Below are 21,446 nucleotides of genomic sequence, written 5' to 3'. Positions count from 1 at the left end.
GATGAACGTGGGTTTCCCCACGGCTCTGCCCGGTTTCCTCCCACTATAATGCTGGCCACGTGAAATTAACCATTTCTTATAAGTGAAATTAACCATGAAGCTAATAGCAAATGTTTCTCCCTAAACAACAAAGTAGACCAATGGCATGCTGTGTAACAGACTGATCTGTTAGTAAAAATACATTCAAACATTTCAATTGGGTTGTTCTTACTTATATTATCTGTGTGGTTGAGTGGATCATGCATATGTTTCAACACACTGCAGTTAGTTGCATGTTTAACTCTTTCGTTGTGGTTGTTACCAGCTGCATGTTTCTTAATTCTTGTGATGAGATTACGATCTTTTTTTAGCGATATATTCCGAGTTACACACAGGACCTGTAAATCTATATACACTAAAGCTAATGTCCTTTGGAGTTGTTGGTGAAAAAATAAACTTTAATGGTTTGCCACTGAGCAATTAGTTATTGGTTTCCGCATCAGTCTTTTCAGTCTTTCTGTAAATTTCTTGGCAAGGGCTTCTCTTTCTCTTCCAATGTAAGGCAGGTTCATCCAGATTTTAGGTGGCTTCGACGTGTCGGTACATTGGTTCAATGGTCCGTATCTATGACTGAGTTTTCTTAATAATAGGCGAACACCTGTAGATCTTATGTAGCCTTTCCAAGACATGAAATATTTAATCATAGCCAATTAATTCTTGAGTAGGACCGCTTCTTTGGCCTAATGGTTAGAGCGTCCGCCTTGAAGTCGGAAAAACCGAAATCAAATGTGTTGGCTCTGCACTGAGAGGTTAGAGCAAGGAAACAGGACTGGTTGGCCCGTTGTAAGCATGATGTGCTTGAGTGAGGTGTCTTGTCTGGTGTCTTCGGAAAGATACTTCTTCAGTGGCAGCTGTGGGCCCTGTCAAAAGAAGACACAGTAGGCCTATATGTACACAGACCCAATGACTCCTTGTCATCATATATGCATGAGACCTTATATAGTTGCTAAGTACGACGTTAAACCCCAAGCATTCTCTCATTCATTCTTAAGCACGGCTTCATCTGAGCATATTTTGTAGGCTCTGGATACAAAATATCTGATCCAGACAGTATTTTCTGTAACAGGGTTCGAAACTTTCACAATGAACATATTGTGAAGTATGAGTTGACTCCCGAAAGATTGACGTGCAATTGCTTTCAATGCTTAGATACAGGGAATGAACACTGTTGTTGTCAATGAATTCTTCTCCAGTCAAATTCAGCTGTCCATGAAAAGAGTTAAGTTTCTTTTGTATTTGGTCAAGTCCTGTGGTTTCGCCAAGACCAAAGTGTCGTCCACATGTCGTATATAAGATTTGATGATGCCGTTCAAGTTTGTCCAAGATAACTCTTTTCACCTCAGTCATAACTATGTTGGTCAGTACAAGGCCTAAGAAGATGATCCCATATTTAGCCACCATTAGCCTTTCGTTTTTGGGAGTTATACTGCTCTTGTATAACGTTAAATTAATCTGGGGAACACAAGGTAATATACAACAATAATGTAGGTGTTCAGTTTTTTATGGAATGAATATTCCAAAGCAGGTTTAGAGCATTACAAAACCGTTAAGCATAACCGTAGAGCATTACAAAACCGTTAAGCATAACCGTAGAGCATTACAAAATTGTTAAGCATAACTGTAGAGCATTACAAAACCTTTCAGGACGAGGCCAGCATTGACTGGGCTTGAACGCGGTTAGACTATATAATAGCTCACGAGCAGTTTACCACCCTCCGGCACAAGCATCCCAGTGTTTTCGAAGCACATACAGTTAGTGTCACATTTAAATACAGCTTCTTTCGATAAATATTCTGTAAAAATGTGGGGCTTTTAATGGTCTTAATTTTGATTTTTCGAGAGTCAGCCCCCGCGCCACGCGTCACGCGTCGAGAATCCATTACAAAATTATTCACAAAATATTTCACCATATTTGTTTTTTTTTTCTAGTTAAAAAAATCGCTCCTGGTAAACTGTATTTGCGTTCGCAAATATCCATATTTCACGCGGCTGTATCCCACACGTCATATAGGTGCTCGCAATGTTAGCTCAACGGGTTCGTCACTAGGTAGGTCACAATTTGTACAGTTTATACAATGTCCAGTTTGGTATTTAGAATTTAATAGTTATAATGTTGTTGGTAAATCTGTATTTTGGGAAAGTAGATATAGGTCTACTAGTAATTTGGTACGGGATCAAAACCTTGTGTAGAGGATCACTGAACAGTATAGATATCACATTACACCATCATGATGTGTGAACGTGAACGTGCTTTCTATACGTGTATTTGACAATAAATATATCACGTTATAACACATTCCCTGTGTTTTAAGTCATAAAACGGGGGCCTCTGTGACCGAGGAGGTTATTGCACACCAGCGAGGCGTAATGACCCAGGAGCCTCTCACCAATTCTGGCTTCCTCTCTGGTCGTAAGTAGGGAGGTCTAGCGTTAACCTGCAGATGGTCATGAGTTTTCCTGGGCTGCCCAATTTCCTCCAATATAATACTGGCGCCTGTCGTATAAGTAAAATATCCTTGAGTACAGCGTAAAACACAATCAAATAAATAAATCATAAAGCACCGAATACAGCTTTTCTTTTGGAAATGACATTATGCCTGTGTGTTGTATTAGCGTCGTAAGCCTCAGCATTCATTTTGTCGTGATCTGTTATTCCTAACGCGCCGAGAATCTCCCAGTCCTCTCGCGTGATTTTGGAGGGTTTGTAACTTGTAGGTATTATTTAGTGAATCGGAAAGGCTGTTTCGTTACGTAATAGTTTGTGTCAGGGTTTATACCGAGAAATCAACAGAGGTGTGGAACACAGGCATTAAAAGATTCATCGACGAAAGATCACCAGCACATGGCCTTCCGACACGTCTAGAAATCGACACACCTATGGTTAGGTTTTGTGACCTTCGCGTTCAACCGTGAATGACATTTAGTGTTACAACAGCGGGTACTCACGGACAGCCCCAGTGAGCAACAACCCGTGTATGAATGAACACGATTAAGAAGTTGGCCTTCCCACGCAAAGTCACACACAGCGGCTCTACCATACAATAATACATGTACTGCTACATGTTAAGTATTGAAAGGTACAAAGGTTAGCGCTGGCTTAGTCGTTTAAACTGTAGCTCTCAACTAATGAAGTTGGATACTTACATGGAAGCAGCTACTAACAACGTCCACCCTTAAACCTGACGGCTTTCATCGTAGATAAGTATTCTTGAGTACGGCGCTCAACAAATAATCAATAAATCAAAAGTTGTGATCAAACTGCCATTTTAAAAATAAATCGTTTTGAAAAAGGTAACAGATAACTAAACTTTATTTCCAATCTTATATCCTGATTACTTACCTAGAGAGTCAACATCAGAATCCATGGGAGCTGGTTTATAAAACAGTCGATGGGTGCGTGTATAAATTGCAGATTCATATCATTATAACATATTTGAACCGCACCAGATCAAGGCAGATAACAAGCGACACGTGCAACCACTAATAGTTTAATAGTTCGTGAGATATTCCCTTTCACTGAAAATCGTTCTCCCTCCTTTCACTTGGACACCGGGTCACAGCTTGTGTTGGGCTTGTCAGCAGCCTTTAGTCTCGTACAATGTAGGGAGTAACAGTAGATGTGCGCCTGTTGGTGACCTTTGGGAATTCCTCTACCGCGCGTATACACCCACTGTTGCCAGAAGCATACACGCTAATAGATGTGCGCATGTTCATTAGCTTGTCAGTTCACCTCTATAATAGGAATCTCAATAGGTAGGTGTGAACCATAAGGGGAGTTTTTTGTCGATAGTAATAAAAACGATAGGCACCTTATGTTGACATGACTTGACCAATTGCATATCTCGCTTGTACCGATTAATGGACAAATTTCATCCCTTTTCTTCAACAACTTCTCATGCTCAGCTCATCAGTTTTCTTCATCGTCGGTCTACTCGTAAGAATTTTTTTGTAAAACTCTTTTCAGACGTCCATATTACAGTAAATTTAATGAAAAATAGTTGCCAAACATTTCTGACAAGTCACGTTCTACAGTAGACTTTTTTTACTTGTGGCGATAAAAGAGTTTAGACTCGAAACTCCCGTATCGATTGGCCTTATGTCTTTGTATGGCGACTGCATGATAATGTGAAAAAATATTACAATGACGAAAACTGGGTCAGCATATTAAAGAGACGTGCAGCGGTCCGTGCTTCACTCAAGCGCAACCATATGTACATGTAGGCAAGAGTACATGCTAGTCTGTCGACGTGAGTTTAGTTATAACCGCTGTTGTGCTGTTTGTGGACTTCAGTCTCTCCGTAGATCTCACTGGGTACCGCTGACTCTGCCTTGATCGAGGTAACCCCAGGCTTTACCAAGACTTCAGGTAAGAGATAGCGTTGCATGTTTATAGATGGGTGCAGTTATAGATTGTTACAGGGTCATGCAGGGCATACTTCTGTTACTATGGGTGCAGTACCATGACTGCATTAGCACGCTTTCGTACTAAAGCCAAGTTACTGTGTTTACTACTGTTCAAAACAAACGTTGAGCAGAACTGTGGGATAGACGTCGTCCTGTAACGACGATCTGCCTTAGCGGCATCTAACATGGTTGTTTAAAAGCAAACTATTTCATGAGCTGTAGTTGGGCCTGTGGCATGCAGGTTGTTGTGACGATTATTTGTAGCTGTTCCTGTGACATGCAGGCTTTTGTGCCGATTATTTGACGAGGAGCTGTATTTGTTCCGGTGACACGTAGTACCTGACAAGTAGCTGTATTTGTTCCTGTGACATACAGGTTGCTTTGCCCATTACTTGACGGGTATCTCTATTTGTTCCTGTGACGTACAGGTTGTCGTGCCGATTACTTGACGAGGAGCTGTACTTGTTCCTGTGATAATCAGATTGCTCTGCCGATTACCTGACGAGGAGCTGTACTTGTTCTTGTGACATACAAGTTGTTGTGCCGATTACTTAACTGGGAGCTGTATTTGTTTCCGTGACATACATACTGTTGTGCCTATAACCTGACCAGGAGCTGTAGTTGTTCCTGTGACATACAGTGCCGATAACTTGACGAGAAGATATAGCCGTTCCTGTGACGTACAGGTTGTTGTGCCGATTACTTGACGAGGACCTGCAGTTGTTGCTGTGACATTCTGTTGTTGTGCCGATTACTTGACGAGAAGCTGTAGCTGTTCCTGTTACGGACAGGTTGTTGTGCCGATTACTTGACGAGAAGCTGCAGCTGTTCCTGTTACATACAGGTTGTTGTGCCGATTACTTGACGAGAAGCTGTAGCTGTTCCTGTTACGTACAGGTTGTTGTGCCGATTACTTGACGAGAAGCTGTAGCTGTTCCTGTTACGTACAGGTTGTTGTGCCGATTACTTGACGAGAAGCTGCAGCTGTTCCTGTGACATACAGATTGTTGTACCGATTACTTGACGAGGAGCTGTAGCTGTCCATGTGACATACAGATTGTTCTGTACGAAGTGCTTATTGATTTTAGCCATTCGGTAATTGTTGTTGGTGAGTGTAATGGCTTAGCGTCGAGGTGCGTACTTAATGACAGAACGGGTACAAGTCTGTATGTATGAAAATTAAAGATGGGCAGTTGGTGTTAATTGTTCGATTGACACTTAGTAAGGATTTGCTCTTAGGTATAGCCGCTGTCTAATGTTCAGTGGGCTGATAATGAATGTCATTGGAGACTTTGTTTTTAGTGACTGTTCATAACTCTTGCTGTTCGGCGATTTTCTCGATAGCTATTGTTACTATTTGTTTAATGTTTGGTGGTTTATCTTTTAAATGTCTTAAATAGCCCAACCATTTGTTTACTAACTAATTACACCTACTACTTTTACCAGATTACATTTTGATCTTTTAGGTGTCCCAATGGACGCTCAATGTTTAGTGACTGTTCATTGTGTACTGACCCAAATGTCAATTGTAGCCCCTTGTGGTTTTTTAGTCATTTTCCCTTTGGGTGCAAGTTATTTTGCATTATTCCCCTGTGGGCTGTGGTCAGATTAGGCTAATGGGCTATTGATTCTAGATACTTTACATTATCTCTCCTTTGGTTCAAGTCATTGGGCATTATCCCCCTGTTGGATCAATTTACATTATCCCCTTGTTGGTTCAAATCATTGGAGATTATCCCCCGTTGCTTCAAGTCACAGGGCATTATTCCCCTGTTGCTTCAAGCCATTGGGCATTATCCCCCTGTTAGTTCAAATCATTGGACATTATCCCCCTGTTGGTTCTTGTCTTTGCATCTTAATCCCCTTTTGGGTTCCAGTCATTGTACATTGCTCGTTGCAAACTGCCTGCTTTTTAACATGATTATATTATCAAGACTATCAGCTTAACTGATAATACAGAATCTTTTGCTTGTCGTTACTTCTTTTTGTTTAGGAAGATTTATTGACTTGGCACAATGTGAATACACATGCGATAGAGAGTCAGAAGCTGAGTAAGTACCGTATTTTTGTGTTGAAATGGAAACAGCGCTCAAAAATGAGCTCAAAGTAAGCTGCCTTTGTGGGTGAGCCAGTTGATCAGGTAGTCTTTACTACTTTTCAAACAAAACTAAAACAGATAGTTCTGCTCAAAATCTAAAGTACGTCAAGAATAAAAGTTAAATGGATTTAACATGCAAAAAGCAATAAGGATTGTGTGAATACGTATTGTACCGATCTCGAAACATCAAATATAAACACCTTTTAAATATAAGCTCATTGTAACGTTACTTTTTGATCAAATTAAGAAATTCATTGAACTTTTTTTAACCGGTCCAATAAAAGTACAGCAAGGCCAGATGATGCTGTGTACAAAACTTATTGAAATAGTTCAATGAAGAGAATAGAATGAGAAACAATACCGAGTTTTATCCCAGGACATCTGAAAGTTGGGTAAGGGATGACAACTCGATGATATAGAAACAAGAAAATCACTATGTACCAGAAATTTAGCCCTGAAGAAAGCACATGTTACCCTTCCACCAATAAACTACAGTAAACTATAATGGAGTGACAGGCTGTCAGTTGTTGCCTTTAAATGCTATAAAAGTTATGCGTAATTTTAATGAGAAATACATTTGTCGATGAACATTATCTTTCTCATTTATAGTACCTTGATTTCTGCCTCAGCCATTGTTTCATTGAAAATCTGAAACGATGGTCACAAGGACGAGGGCACGTTTGATATAATAATGGGTCTACTCACGAGAAGAAATCATTGATTCTCAGTTCTTGCCAATTCAAAATTAATCGATATCGTAAGTGTTTTATTTGACCTAAAATATATTGTAGTTGAGAAGAATATAGTATGAAAAAAATGAGTTATTAGTACAAATCATACTGATGTAAGAGACATTGACACATGTCGTCTCTGAAACTTTTCAATATGGTACAGCCAATAAATCACAGGAAACAAGTACATGCATATAGACCTACATAAACGATCATTATATATGTTTAGCAAGTTGCTACGTACGGGTAAATACCTGCTCAAAATGATAAAGTAAATACAATGTTGTGCCAAGGTGAAATGGAAATATTTTGGTTTGTCTCGTATCTAGGAGATGATAATAAGCCACACATATACATGCACAAAGAAAAGCTACACAGCTGAAAACTATAATACCTTGGTAAATTAATATTCATCATTTTTTAAGTGCGGCATGCTTTTCTCAGTATAATACTTTTTAATACACAGTTTCATCGACTTTCAAAATAAGGTTAAACCATATTCCTCTAATCACTTATTTGTTGGAATAAAAGCTCTGTCAGTGGGAGTTGGCTGTTAAAAATGCATTACACGAATACCCAATTGACTACAGTAGATGAAAGGGCAATACTCCTCACAATAAAAAGTTACGTTCATCGCAGTCCTGTGTATGCCTCTTTAGAGCTTGTACACAACCTCCGCAAAGTCTGCTAAGCCTGGAAGAATGCATGCCTGAGGCAAGTGGGTTCACTCAAAATCCAATCTGTGTTCCAAATATGAAAGCGTGTTAGGCTTCCGACAACAACCCGACTCTCAGTTTCACTTCAGAACCATTCAACAGGCATTCTCTCTCAACGGAAGTTTGGAACACGTGCCTCTGCCTTCTAACGGCATGGAAACCTTTCAAGCCAATTTGTTCTTGCTCTGCCTGTTGCCCCGTTTGATTCATTGCAGCTTTTTAATGTAAGAGAAAGTGGTAATATCTCTTTGTTCTCACAGTATTTGAAATCATGGTCGAATTCATGATTAGCTTTTCTCATTTATAGTACCTTGATTTCTGCCCCCGCAGCCTTTTCTTAAACCTCTAAAGAAATGTATCCGGTTGCCGTACATTTTGGACATTGCTCAGTTCATTACACTGTCCATGCAAGCTCAGGTAGAGCTGTAGGGATTCCGTAACCAGTGTAGGCCTATGGATTTCGTGTGAAATCTTACGCCGCATATTTCGTAGAAACAAGTGAATCTGGGTGTTGGCTGCTAGTGACTTCATCCGGAACCAGACACGCGTGATTTATCAGGGGATGACTGGCATATAGATAAACAGCACTTCTGTACAGCAAAGGAATACAGGCAGATATACAGAGCAGTTATCACTATCAATGGCATACAGACAGACACACAGGGTAGTTATCACCATCAATGGACTACAGACAGACACAAATAGCAGTTATCACTATCAATGGCATACAGACAGACACACAGGGTAGTTATTACCATCAATGGCATACAGACAGACAAAAAGCAGTTATTGCCATCAGTGGCTTACAAATAGACATACAGAGCTGTTATCACCATCAATGGAATACAGGCAGACACACAGGGTAGTTATCATTGTCAATGGCATACAGACTGACACACAAGGTAGTTATTACCATCAATGGCATACCGACAGACAAAGAGCAGTTATTGCCATCATTGGCATACAGATAGACATAGAGAGCAGTTATCACCATCAAGGGCATACAGACAAACATACAGAGCAGTTATCACCATCAATGGTATACAGACAAACACACAAAGTAGTTATCACCATCAGTGGTATACAGAGAGACCCACAAAGTAGTTATCACCATGGGTGGTATACAGACACACATACAATGCAGATATCACCATCAATGAGATACGGACAGACACAGAGAGCAGTTATCACCATCAGTAGTATACAGGCAGACATACAGAGCAGTTATCACCATCAGTGGTATACAAACAGACATACAGAGCAGTTATCACCATCAGTGGTATACAGACAGACAGTTACCACAATCAGTGGTATATAGACAAACACAACAGTCGTATACAGACAGAAAAACAGAGCAGTGGTATACAGACACACATACAAACCAGTTGTCACCTTCAGTGGTATACGGAGAGACATACAGAGCGCTTATCACAATCTATGGTATACAGACAAAAAGTTATCACCATAAAAAAGTTATGTATACAGATAGACATACACGGCAGTTATCGCTATCAGTGGTGTACGGAGAGACATGCACAGCGGTTATCAACATCAATGGAATACAGAGAGACATAAAGAGCTGTTATCATCATCAATGGTATACAGAGAAACATACACAGCAGTTATCACCATCAATGGTATACAGAGAGACATACAGACATTTGTTATCAAACCTTGTTTATTTGCTGCGTAGCGAACTAAACACGCATACATTATCAGGATGACTAGCTATTATGACTATCAGTGGTGTAGAGATAGACACACAGGGCAGTTATCTCCATCAGTGACAAACATATAGACATACATCTGTCATCAAATGCTGTGTAACGGCTGAAATTGCGACAGTGCCGACAACTGTGCCAGGCTACTATCACCCAATGGCATGTCGACATCTCTCATGTGAAGTTTGTTTTTTATTTGATTGTTTTTATGTGCCGAACTCAAGAATATTTCACTTATACCAGTACGGTCAGCATCATGGTGGCGGGAAACCGAGTAGAGCCTGGGGGAACTCGTAGGTTGCTGGTAGACCTTCCCACCTACGATCGGGGAGAAAGCCAGCATGCACAGCGACTGCTGGGGAGAGACTCGTTTGGCATTGCGCTATACGTGATATTAAGTATTTTGAAGTATAAATGAAGTATTTTGCAACAGGGATGATCCTACCAAGAGTTATAGGGAAACCGTCACCTGTATTTATGTGTGACTTATATTTTAGGATGTACCACTGGGGTATCTGGATCGGATTGTCGCTGTTACGTCAGAAGGAGATGCCCGAAGCATGGTCTCTTTGCATTTTTTTATGTGTGATTAAATGCGGCATATTGAATATTTCTAAATCAGTGACGTCAAATAAATTGCAATTAACAAAATTCCCTTTTGAACCTAATTCTGCTTAAGCTATGACAGTGCTAAGGGTTGTAAGTTGCTTCTCTTTAAGCGTTTAAACGAACAGTTGGATTAAAACCCTAACTGGGACCATTTGTCAACTACCGTACAGTCATGGCTGATCTGTGTTTAATCCCTAAGCTGTAATCTTATGTATTGCAGTAACAAGAACATGCACTTATGGTCAGTATCCCACTGTTTTGTTTTGAAGTGTAGTTGTTTGTACATATGGCAAAAATTGCAAAATTTAAATTTTCCTTTTCTTCCGACGGACGACCTAAATTCGGATACTTTGTTACACCGTTGCACTAGGTATAATGGGTTAATTCCCGTGATGCATGTCTTGTAAAGTTGTTGTCACTCACTATATGATAGTGTCACGTGCTTAAATGAATTAGAACATCATTTGGGGAATATTGTAACTAAGAAGTTTCGCTTTTCTTGCGCCACATTCTTTATGGAGTAAGTTTTATATTCCTACCGCACATAATTTGATACGACGGGATTTAATTGAATTAGCATAATTTCTCTGTGTGCATTCATGACGATTCCACCTTGAGTTTGATGATGCATTTTGTTCTGCATTGACGCAAGATGACGCGCTGAACTGGTTACTCCTTCTCTTCGCACGACATTTCCGCTTCAGGCTTGATTGTGTATGCAGTAACCCGGTATGACTGCCCTCAGTAGAGCTGTTTATGTGTGATTAAATACGCATGCTCAGGCAAGCTTAACTGACATGATGACACGCTGTTAGAATCAGTAACAGAGTGCACCTCTTCATCTCGAATGGCTTAAATGATAAACATGTCTCATCTTAATGTTTGCGGAATGTTTGCGTCAAAATGGACAATAGTATGTCACTGTTAAAAAAACTACACTCTCGTTATAAGACCACGCGCGGCTGTTGTTTACCGCAGTCAAAAAACTGCATTTATCAACAAATTGACGTTTGCAATTGCGTGCATATCTACCGGAGATTTGGGACAAAAAGTCCATATTACCTAATCAAATAAAATATTCTGTTTTTACGAATAATAGCCTAAAGTGGTAGCAGAAAATAGAAAATATCAGACTCGTAAATATCGTTACTAAATGAAATGTTTCTCATGTCCTGATGCTAATTATTAGAAAAAAAACACACACACACACACACACACACACACACACACACACAAACACACACGCACACGCAAGCACACGCACCAAACGCACACGCACACGCACACACACCAAACTTTAATTCTACAAATGCGGAAATGACTTCCCTCCGTAGTCAAACTGCCGCCATAGCGGTCAGCACTTCTGCTGTTGACGATGTTTTGTATTCATCTCTCGACAATAGTTCTTTAGAAGGTGAGCGATGACTAGCACAGACTTCAGACTTCCCAAAAAGCTTTATACAGACTTACATCAACTGAAATCTGCAAAACTTTTCCCTACGTAAGTACACATTCCTTTGATGTATTCACCCTTTTGAGTGCTTCTTTGAATTGTTAACGATATTTGGTATTGTTTCCTAGCTTTCTGTTAAGTCCTGGACTCGAAGGAGCGTGAATGATTGGACAGAATGTGGTGACGGATTGATTAATGGGAGAGAACCACGGTGAACATGTTTGGCTGTAGGTATTACATGTATCGAGGAAACATTCCGCTTCCTATCTATTACATGAGTAACAAAAACAGAATAATATATCACCAAGTGCAATCACTTTAGTAACGGCATCACTTGCATGTAAAGAATCGCAAGGGCAGGCTTGCTTTGTTTTTTTGTTTTGTAAATCTGTGACGAACAATGGAATATCTATTGTGAATAAATCCCACTCCTCAAGATATATGCGTCAAGATATATGCTTCCGCTGGCCTCGTAGGATACCCTGATGATTCATCAACTATGTCAGCAAAGAATGACTGTGGCCGTTTAGGTCTATTTCCATCCCTCTTTCCGAATAACTCAGGTTACGTTATTTGTTGTCATTTGTTTTAAATGACAGTATTATTGCTATTTGTGTTTTCACTTTTCAAATTCAGTAGAGCTGAATATTGTTCTGATGTGTTCAGCTATCGAAGTTGTGCTTTTTGCGGACCAACAGAAGTGTAATATATGTTAGCCGTTCAACCTATCGGTCAACTACCTCCTATTTTGCCGGGAGATCCAATGGTGGAACGGTCTGGACAGTTGATTGTCTATTGCTGGCGATTAGGAATCTGACTGTGGTCGCTGGTCTAGACGGTTGATATGTATATTGCAGGCGATTAGGAGCCTGATGTTCTGATGTTGGGGTTTCGAAACCGCAGAGAGACAACAACCAGTATCAGCACTAGTAATTGTGTTGTATCTAGAAGTAGGAACACCAAATAACGATATCAAAAGCATTATGCATAAACTTCCACCTTCCATTCACTTTTAAACTGTTGAAGTGTGGCGCGCAACTAATATTGTAACTGTTTCTCCTTAGGTGAGGATAAGATTGCCTGAGTGAAATGTCCCCAAATGAGGAGGGGGACTGTCCACACCAGGAGAATGTGGATGTACAGAAAAGGGAGCCGACGGGAGATGACGGTCAGGAGGACCACGTAACATGGGAAGACACAGAGGGCGAGCTGACGGGGCGTGAGGTGAACGAGGCCGTGGCCGGACCAGACATTGACAAGGGCTGGGCCTGGATGGTTTGTCTCTCCTGTTTCATCGCCAACTTTATCGTTGACGGCGTCATCTTTTCTTTCGGAGTCCTCTTACTGAGCCTTTTGGAGTACTTTGATGAGACCAGGTCTAAGACAGCCTGGGTAGGCTCCAGTTTGGTAGGCACGTGCATGTTTATGGGTAAGCCTAGCAGTTTCGGCCTTAAACCTGTCTGTCTGTAAAGTAAACTGGTCTCCCCTAACGTGGGCCTGTGGGCCTCAGGTAAACATGAAAGTCTGTAGCCATCAGCATGCTTGTTTGTAAATGCTGCAGCCTGGGAAGATGACTCGGCGAGATTTAATTCAGTTTATGGCAGTCTATTGTTTCTACGTTGCATAAGAAAATAATTCATTTGCAGGATAAAATCAAAACAGGTGTATACAACATCGTCGTCACTAACACTGGTAGTGTTTTCAGGTCCCCATACTGTGTGTTTCAGGACCAGCGGTCAGCCTACTACTGGAGTTTTTCAGCTGTCGACAGGTGATGATTTTGGGCAGCCTCATTTCAACAGCTGGGTTTTTCTTCAGCGTCTTTTCTCTAAACATTGAGACGTTAATCTTTACTTTCGGTGTACTCGGAGGTATGGTATATTTCAATATTGAACATCGTCTAATAAGCATCCCAGTGACTATTTATTTGCCCGTCTGTAACTTGAGTTGTGTTGATTTTCTTTTGAGCATTCGCTGTATGCATTCGATATATAAAGCCATATTTTAACATGTCGTCCACTGAACATTTTTCCATTTTCTAGGCAGCTCACATAATACTTTAATCACGTAAAGCAAACCCCATTTATATTGCCACTTTATAACTTGCAATTTCCTGTGGACTCCTTAACCAGGTGCTGGATTTGGTCTGACCTTCATAACGGCTATTCTAGCCGTCGGACTTCATTTTAACACGAAAAGAGCGTTAGCAACGGGCATAGCAACCAGTGGCTCGGGCTTAGGAACATTTGCGATTTCCTACTTGTCGGAACGAGTGGTAATCTCATACGGCTGGCAGGGAAGTGTGCTCATTACAGCAGGGATAGTGTGCAACCTTCTCGTGTGTGCAGCCTTAGTTCGTCCCCTTGTCAAAGAGCCCTCCAATATTTTCTCTAGATGTACTTCATATTTTGTGAAAAATGGACGCCATAGGTCGACAACATCAATTCCGCCAGAAAAGGTTCCTCTCCACAGTGAATCCTGTGAGGCACCCCCACCTGTGATACGGGTGTCTGAGGGCCTCGATAATACTCCGCCTAATATACACGTACCTCGGACTAAAGTTCTCTCTAGTGTGGACAGACTCATCGTTACCGACAATCAGCTCAGGCTATCTAGAAGTATCGAACAAATGACCTCTAAATGTGATACAAAGGTTCGGAGGTACCAGAGTGATTTCCATCTTCACAGCTTACAGGTTCAGGGAAATAATCCAAAAACATTGCAGGAAATCTTCGGACACCCTCTTCACAGGAAGGATATATTTTACAGCGGCAGTCTGTACAACCTACCGGAATATCAAAGAGATCCGAACATGGTGTCCTTCCTGATTAACATGGCCAGTTTCAACTCAAGTCAGAATCAAGCATCACGTGAACAGTCCTTGGCTGAGAAAGAATCGTCTAGACGAGGCTTGATTCTGCAGGCTTATAAAGACCTGATAACTGACGGCCGCTTCCTTATGCTGCTGGTCACCATGGTGTGCTGGACAGGTCAGTATCGTACTTCATGCAAAGGTCTGTAATGGGGCTTACAAACCCTTTTATTGGTTAAATATGCGGCAGTTGTGTCCAAGATTTGCCTCCGAACTGAAGAGGGAAGGAGCACTAATTGGGTAATACTACCACACAGACATTTTGGGTTGTGATACACTATATATTTCTGCTCTACCATTTTGCATCAAGTTAAAATATGTAAGACCATTGTCTGTTTTGGATAGAGCTGAAACCTTTATGGTCAGTGTTACTACCCAACACCTGGAACTCACCAACAATTTGCTATGACTTCCAACAACTACAGCTAAAAAATGGTGGTCATGCTTGGTTGATTTTTTGAAATGTTGAAGAGCTGCATATTTTCTATATATATATATATATATATATATATATATATATATATATATATATATATATATATATATATATATATATATAAGGTTGGTGTTGACGAATTTACTACATAAATGGTAAGGAAAATCAATGCGATCGTGTAACCTATAAAGGGAAGTAAATCCTAACACCTAACACAGCAATGGTCACTGCCTACTTCAATAACAATGCACACTTGTATTGTTACTGAAATTACTGGTAACGAAACAGGGCAAAGCTGTGGTGTTTTTACCTAACCTGGCTATGAACCCATAACTCTCTCTGTTTTGTCAGGACAAGGCACAGCTGTGGTGTTTTTACCTGACCTGGGTGTGAACCCATAACTCTCTCTGTTTTGTGAGGACAGGGCACAGTTATGGTGATTTTATTTGATTTAGTTGAAAATTCACAACCCGGTTTTGTCAGGGGAGGGCACAGTTGTGATGTTTTTACCCAAACGGGCTGTAAATCTGTCACTGTCTATGTTTTGTCAGGACAAGGCACAGTTGTGGTGTTTTCACCTGACCTGTCTGTAAACCCACAACTCTCTCTGTTTTGTCAGGACAAGGCACAATTGTGATGTTTCCACCTGACCTGTCTGTGAACCCACAACTCTCTCTGTTTTGTGAGGACAAGGTACAGTTGTGGTGTTTTCACCTGACCTGTCTGTAAACCCACAACTCTCTATGTTTTGTCAGGACAAGGCACAGTTGTGGTGTTTTCACCTGACCTGTCTGTAAACCCACAACTCTCTATGTTTTGTCAGGACAAGGCACAGTTGTGGTGTTTTCACCTGACCTGTCTGTAAACCCACAACTCTCTATGTTTTGTCAGGACAAGGCACAGTTGTGGTGTTTTCACCTGACCTGTCTGTAAACCCACAACTCTCTATGTTTTGTCAGGACAAGGCACAGTTGTGGTGTTTTCACCTGACCTGTCTGTAAACCCACAACTCTCTATGTTTTGTCAGGACAAGGTACAGTTGTGGTGTTTTTACCTGACCTGTCTGTAAACCCCACAACTCTCTCTGTTTTGTCAGGACAAGGTACAGTTGTGGTGTTTTCACCTGACCTGTCTGTAAACCCACAACTCTCTCTGTTTTGTCAGGACAGGACACAGTTGTGGTGTTTTCAACTGACCTGTCTGTAAACCCATAACTCTCTCTGTTTTGTGAGGACAAGGCACAATAGTAATGTTTTTACATGACCTGGCTGTAAACCCATAACCCTCTCTGTTTTGTAAGGACAAGGCACAGTTGTGATGTTTTACCTGACCTGGCTGTAAACCCATAACCCTCTCTGTTTTGTGAGGACAAGGCACAGGTGTGATGTTTTTACCTGACCTGGCTGTAAACCCATAACTTCTCTGTTTTGTGAGGACAAGGCACAGTTGTGATGTTTTCACCTGACCTGTCTGTAAACCCATAACTTCTCTGTTTTGTGAGGACAAGGCACAGCTGTGATGTTTTTACCTAACCTGTCTGTAAACCCATGACTCTCTATGTTTTGTCAGGACAAGGCACAGCTGTGATGTTTTTACCTGACCTGGCTGTCTCACGTGGGGTGTCGACCATGCAAGCAGCTCTGCTAGTCTCCATAGTCGGCGGTACAAACATACTTGGCCGGCTGATTGCTGGATGGTTGGCAAATCGCAAAAACATCGACAGTGTCCTTATATACGCATGCGCCTTGTTGTTGGATGGCTTATCTTCTGCTCTCATGCCGTTTTGTTCCTCCTTCGCTCTGTTTGTGGTGTGTTCGTGTGTCTTCGGCTTGTGTATGGGTAATGTCCTTCTTATATTATACGATATTTTCGTGGACGTTTCGCTGACGCCATTATCAGTTGTAACATTCGATGTATCTCCTTATCTGGTGTGAAAAATATACATATCAAAACTATGTGTTCTTGTTCATAAATCGTCGTAATTTTGCCCCTCTAGTTGGGAGGATAAAGTACATGCAAGTCTCAAACAGAATTGCTCCAGCGAAACCTTTTAAGGGTTGTCCTACTGTTGTCTTATGTCACCTTTCCATAATCCTCTTTGATGTTGTTGATGTTGTAGGCGGATGTGTGTCTTTAAGAACGATAGTTCTCGCTGATGTTCTGGGCATTTCTAAGCTGACAAAGTCATTTGGAATCGTGGCATTTGTTCAAGGCTTTGCATTCATTGTTGGCCCTCCAATCTCAGGTAAGGCACACATTGCCAATCATCACGATTTCAAACCTGAGTGAGTTGTCTTGATCATGTTGACATTGCCAGTATCTCCCGGAGTTTTCAAGATGAACACAGTAGACATAGGCTTGTGTTCACCGAGGGCTAGCAGACCATTGGCGATGACTATCGCTGCGTAGCATCTTCCCATCGTTTATCGGCCCATCGTTGGGTGATACTACAATGGAACAAGAATGACACGGTGATAGTCTTAACAGGGTTCCGTACTATCCTCTTTGCAAAATTTATTGATGTCTTATTTAGTTCACATTGGAGTTAAGGGAATGTTCTGCATGTGGCAGCAAATGGAGATGGTAACTTGTGTCGTTTACAGCGAATGTAGTCATTCTACACTCAGTATAATGAACATACTGATGCGCTCATTTTCAAAATTGTGAATTTTTTGTTACTCATATTCATTGTAGTACGTATATTAACTTATTGATCTGGAGTGATCCTTAACGCGATACACAAGATTTTTTCCCTCTATATGTAAAATATGTTTTACATATAGAGACTTAATTTCCAATCCATCAATGTAAGCCGTTCGTATTGAAATTGTTATCGACCTTGTACCCTTGGAGAGAACATAGCCAGAGTATTGCACCCTCCTGCAAGATATGGTAAATATGTTGTATATATGATAAGGATATTTATATGCCCATGAAAAGAACTGCATGTGATTACTTTTCCTTACAGGTGCTTTGTATGACCACACCCAGTCTTATCTACCCCCCTACCTGCTGACGGCGGCCGTGTACACTCTGGGAATGCTCACCTGTGTCTGTATACGATCCGTCGAAAAGTGTCTGAAGAAGTCCAGAAGAAGATGTAGCGATTGAATCTAGCACAAGATGCATAGAAAAGGCCAAAGAGCTCATACTACACAAATACCTTTATGGAATCTGTGGACAACAGAACTGCCAAAATTCAGTAAATGAAAATAAAAAAGCTTATCTCCGTCAGGAAAAGGTTCAGATAACATCTGTCATGTCTAACATCTTGAAGTAACAAGACTGACAAAGTTGTAGGCTGAAAACCTGTGACATTCCTATAGCACAAAGCATAGATGAAAATGATGGCTGTGTTATTTCTGCAGTCAGGTTTTGAGCTGAGGCCTCAACAACAAAACACAGGCCATAACTCTTGATAGCAAGCGGAAGATGCCCCTGAAGAAGTGCTTGAAGAATTATGATAAAAAATAAAAGACAACCTTCTAATTTGCAGCAAAAAGTGTATGTTGGTTTGATTCCTGGATAATTAGAAAAGAAATTGTTCAATGCAAACGAATTACGACGAATTATGACTTAAAAATATTTCAAAGCCTTGATAGTTAGACAACAGACCGGTTCCATGGGAAACAGACCAAGGTAGCAACAAATGGATATATACTTTTGGCAGAAAATGCCGGAAGACACGACTTTCTCCATCGTATACATATGTAAAAGAGGAGGGATTTCTCATTGAGTGACTACATTATAAGACTCGAGCACATCTTCTTTAGTTGTAGATGTACTTGTCTAATTCCGGTTGTTCACGTTACGTTGTGGCCTCCAAAGAGGTTAATTACGTATTAAAAACATGTGTATTCTACTCGAGCCGCACAATGACGGCTGCAATATGGCCATACTGGCCTTACTCATTCATTTGTTCGCGCTCAAAAACATAAATTTGTTAATTTGAACAGAAAGTATTTATTCCGTTGTTATAACATAATACTGTGTCATAATTAACATAATATCATGTTAGTCTAATAGAAGTTTTATGTGTAATTATAAGAATAGTTGTGCCATATTTAACAAAATGACCGGATGCAATAGAAGAATACATTCTGGCATCACCCAGACAAGTGCATTCATTTAATTGCTAACATTTATGCTCAATTTGTGTAGTTTTCTATTAATTCTAACGTCTTATGTGTGACAAAGATAACCAGTAAATTACCAAAGGTGAGCGGTTTACTCGAGGCACCCCAGTTCCTTCGTTCCACTTTTATTTAGTGCTGCTTCACTGAGATGACTTGCCGAAGGGAAGTAAGCCGCACCGCCCGAGCCATTATACTGATACGGGTCAACCAGTCATTACACTATCCGCTTCATGCTGGACGCCAAGCGAGGAAGTTACAACTTCCTCTTTTAAGGTCTTAGGTGTGGTCCGACCCAGGATTAACCCTGGATCTACCGCCCTCGAAGCGGACGCTCTACCAACTTTGCCATCGGGGCCGTTGTGACAAATAAGAGCTGTTAATGTAGAAGCTTAGCTGGGAACATGGCTAACCTATCTCTGGGCTAATATTTATCATCCAGAGCACACAGCAACAAACACAGCATCAAATGTCAATTATATTACTTCTCGATATTGGGCAGTCGATGGACATTATTTCTCACGTACATGTATACACCGGAAGTCGCCAGTGCATGATGATTATGTGCATATGTGTTAATACAATCTGATTGTTGCGGATTCGGAGAATACCTACATGTGTCTTTCTATATTTGATATTTTATGATAAAACATGATTGAAAATATCAACCGGATTCGTTTTTCTTTGAGCACAAAGAGTTCCTCAAAATCTTATGTTAAATCTTATGTTATGATTAAACATGAATTAAAACTAAATCATCATTAGACGAATGAGTGCATCATGCAATGGTGTTTGCCATACAGTGAGTTGTGACTGCATTATGAATTGGTGTGCGTGGTAGATCTGAAGCCTGTTCCATTCTTCACAGTTTAACAGTCAGAAATACAGATCTGACATCTGTTGTTCAAAAGCGTACAAGGTGTTCTAGAGATGTGATTCAAAATTGGCGGATTGCGGAGTTCGGATGGTGTCCGAATAGGTACGTCGGTTATGTTTGTGTTAACTGCAACGTTATTGCCTTTATTTCTTTCGCATAAAGATCTATGTGATATGAAGTACAAAATAGATGAAGAAAAACATGGAAATTACATAAAGTTCACATGAAGAACACAAAACGTGAATTGTAAATGTGGTCTTCAGTACATTGTCAGTAAAATTGAAATTTTAATATATTCATAAATATTATCACAATTCAGATTAAATGCATGTGTTTGAATACAAACAACAAATTTACATTTAAATAATTTGGAACACTATTCTGCACAATATAAGGTTCTACGTACTAAGAGGTGGTCAGAAATACCCACCAAAGCAAAAATACCCCTTTTTCCTCAAAAAATTGAAAAACGTATTTGCAAATAAGTGTTCTCGCTCTTTCATCTGATTTTCTGAAACCAGTTTTCGTTCTGTTCCATTTTCACACTTTAAGGATAGCGCAGGGTTAATGTCGACGAAGTGTAGAAGTTCCGCCTAAACTATACATTATAGCTTAAGTACTTGCTAAAACGGCGTCTCTACACTACGGGAAGATGTAGTGTAGGATATCTTATTACATCACCTTTATATACACTACCTCTGTAGTACTGTATAAATACCACTAGTACGCTACATTTTAGTGTAGACATTTAATTACATCACCTCTATATACACTACCGCTGAAGAACTGTATAAATGCCACCAGTACGTTACATTTTAGTGTAGGCATTCGGCTAAACCATTTGTAATGTAAAACTGCCACTTAAACAACATTTTAGTATAGGCACACTCCCACCCCCCTCAACCCCCCATTTCTGTATAAAGCGAAGTATCCCAATACTAAAATATTGCAAATAAAGCAACTATATTTTACAGCTCGTGTTAAACATTTGATCCCTAAATGCTCTCTCATTCAAAGAACACAGATGTGTTTTCAATATTTTGTATCCTCGAAACATCATAAGTTATATTCGATAACATTCCAAAAGAAAATATGCCACATGTGCCACATGTTAAAAAATTCCATCTAATCAAAATAACTTCATGTATGGAAGACAATGTAGTAGGCGAAGAATGATCTTATATTTGCTGGAGGAAAAGATGTTGGATAACAGATTGGTATCAGAAAGGGGCAATTCTTAACATTGTCCTATATGTGGGATTATTGCACCTGTACCACATCTTTGTGAGACTGGGCACTGGGGCAACTTTCACAAAGATGTCGTACTTGTGCGATATAGCGCATATAACACACTAGT

General features: G+C 40.4%; 1 protein-coding gene across 3 annotated transcripts; it reads left to right on the top strand.

The window, feature by feature from the left end:
• Positions 1-3,703: 3,703 nt before the first annotated feature.
• On the top strand, positions 3,704-18,762 carry LOC135461490 (monocarboxylate transporter 9-like). Of its 3 annotated transcripts, none has more exons than XM_064738617.1 (7): positions 3,704-3,792; positions 12,836-13,200; positions 13,499-13,642; positions 13,904-14,761; positions 16,649-16,918; positions 17,199-17,324; positions 18,048-18,762. In XM_064738617.1, the coding sequence occupies exons 2-7, from the start codon at positions 12,861-12,863 to the stop codon at positions 18,188-18,190; spliced, it is 1,881 nt and encodes a 626-aa protein (XP_064594687.1). In that variant the 5' UTR covers positions 3,704-3,792; positions 12,836-12,860; the 3' UTR covers positions 18,191-18,762. The 3 variants fall into 3 exon arrangements, with proteins under 3 accessions (XP_064594687.1, XP_064594686.1, XP_064594688.1); XM_064738616.1 differs by lacking the exon at positions 3,704-3,792 and adding an exon at positions 11,934-11,998; XM_064738618.1 differs by lacking the exon at positions 3,704-3,792 and having other exon boundaries at positions 12,808-13,200.
• The last annotated feature ends 2,684 nt before the right edge of the window (positions 18,763-21,446 follow it).

The sequence above is a fragment of the Liolophura sinensis genome, chromosome 1 (assembly GCF_032854445.1).
Source record: "Liolophura sinensis isolate JHLJ2023 chromosome 1, CUHK_Ljap_v2, whole genome shotgun sequence".
In the NCBI taxonomy this organism is placed as follows: Eukaryota; Metazoa; Mollusca; class Polyplacophora; order Chitonida; family Chitonidae; genus Liolophura; species Liolophura sinensis.
Note: the sequence above shows the minus strand (reverse complement) of the source record. Positions and strands in the feature narration are given on the sequence as shown.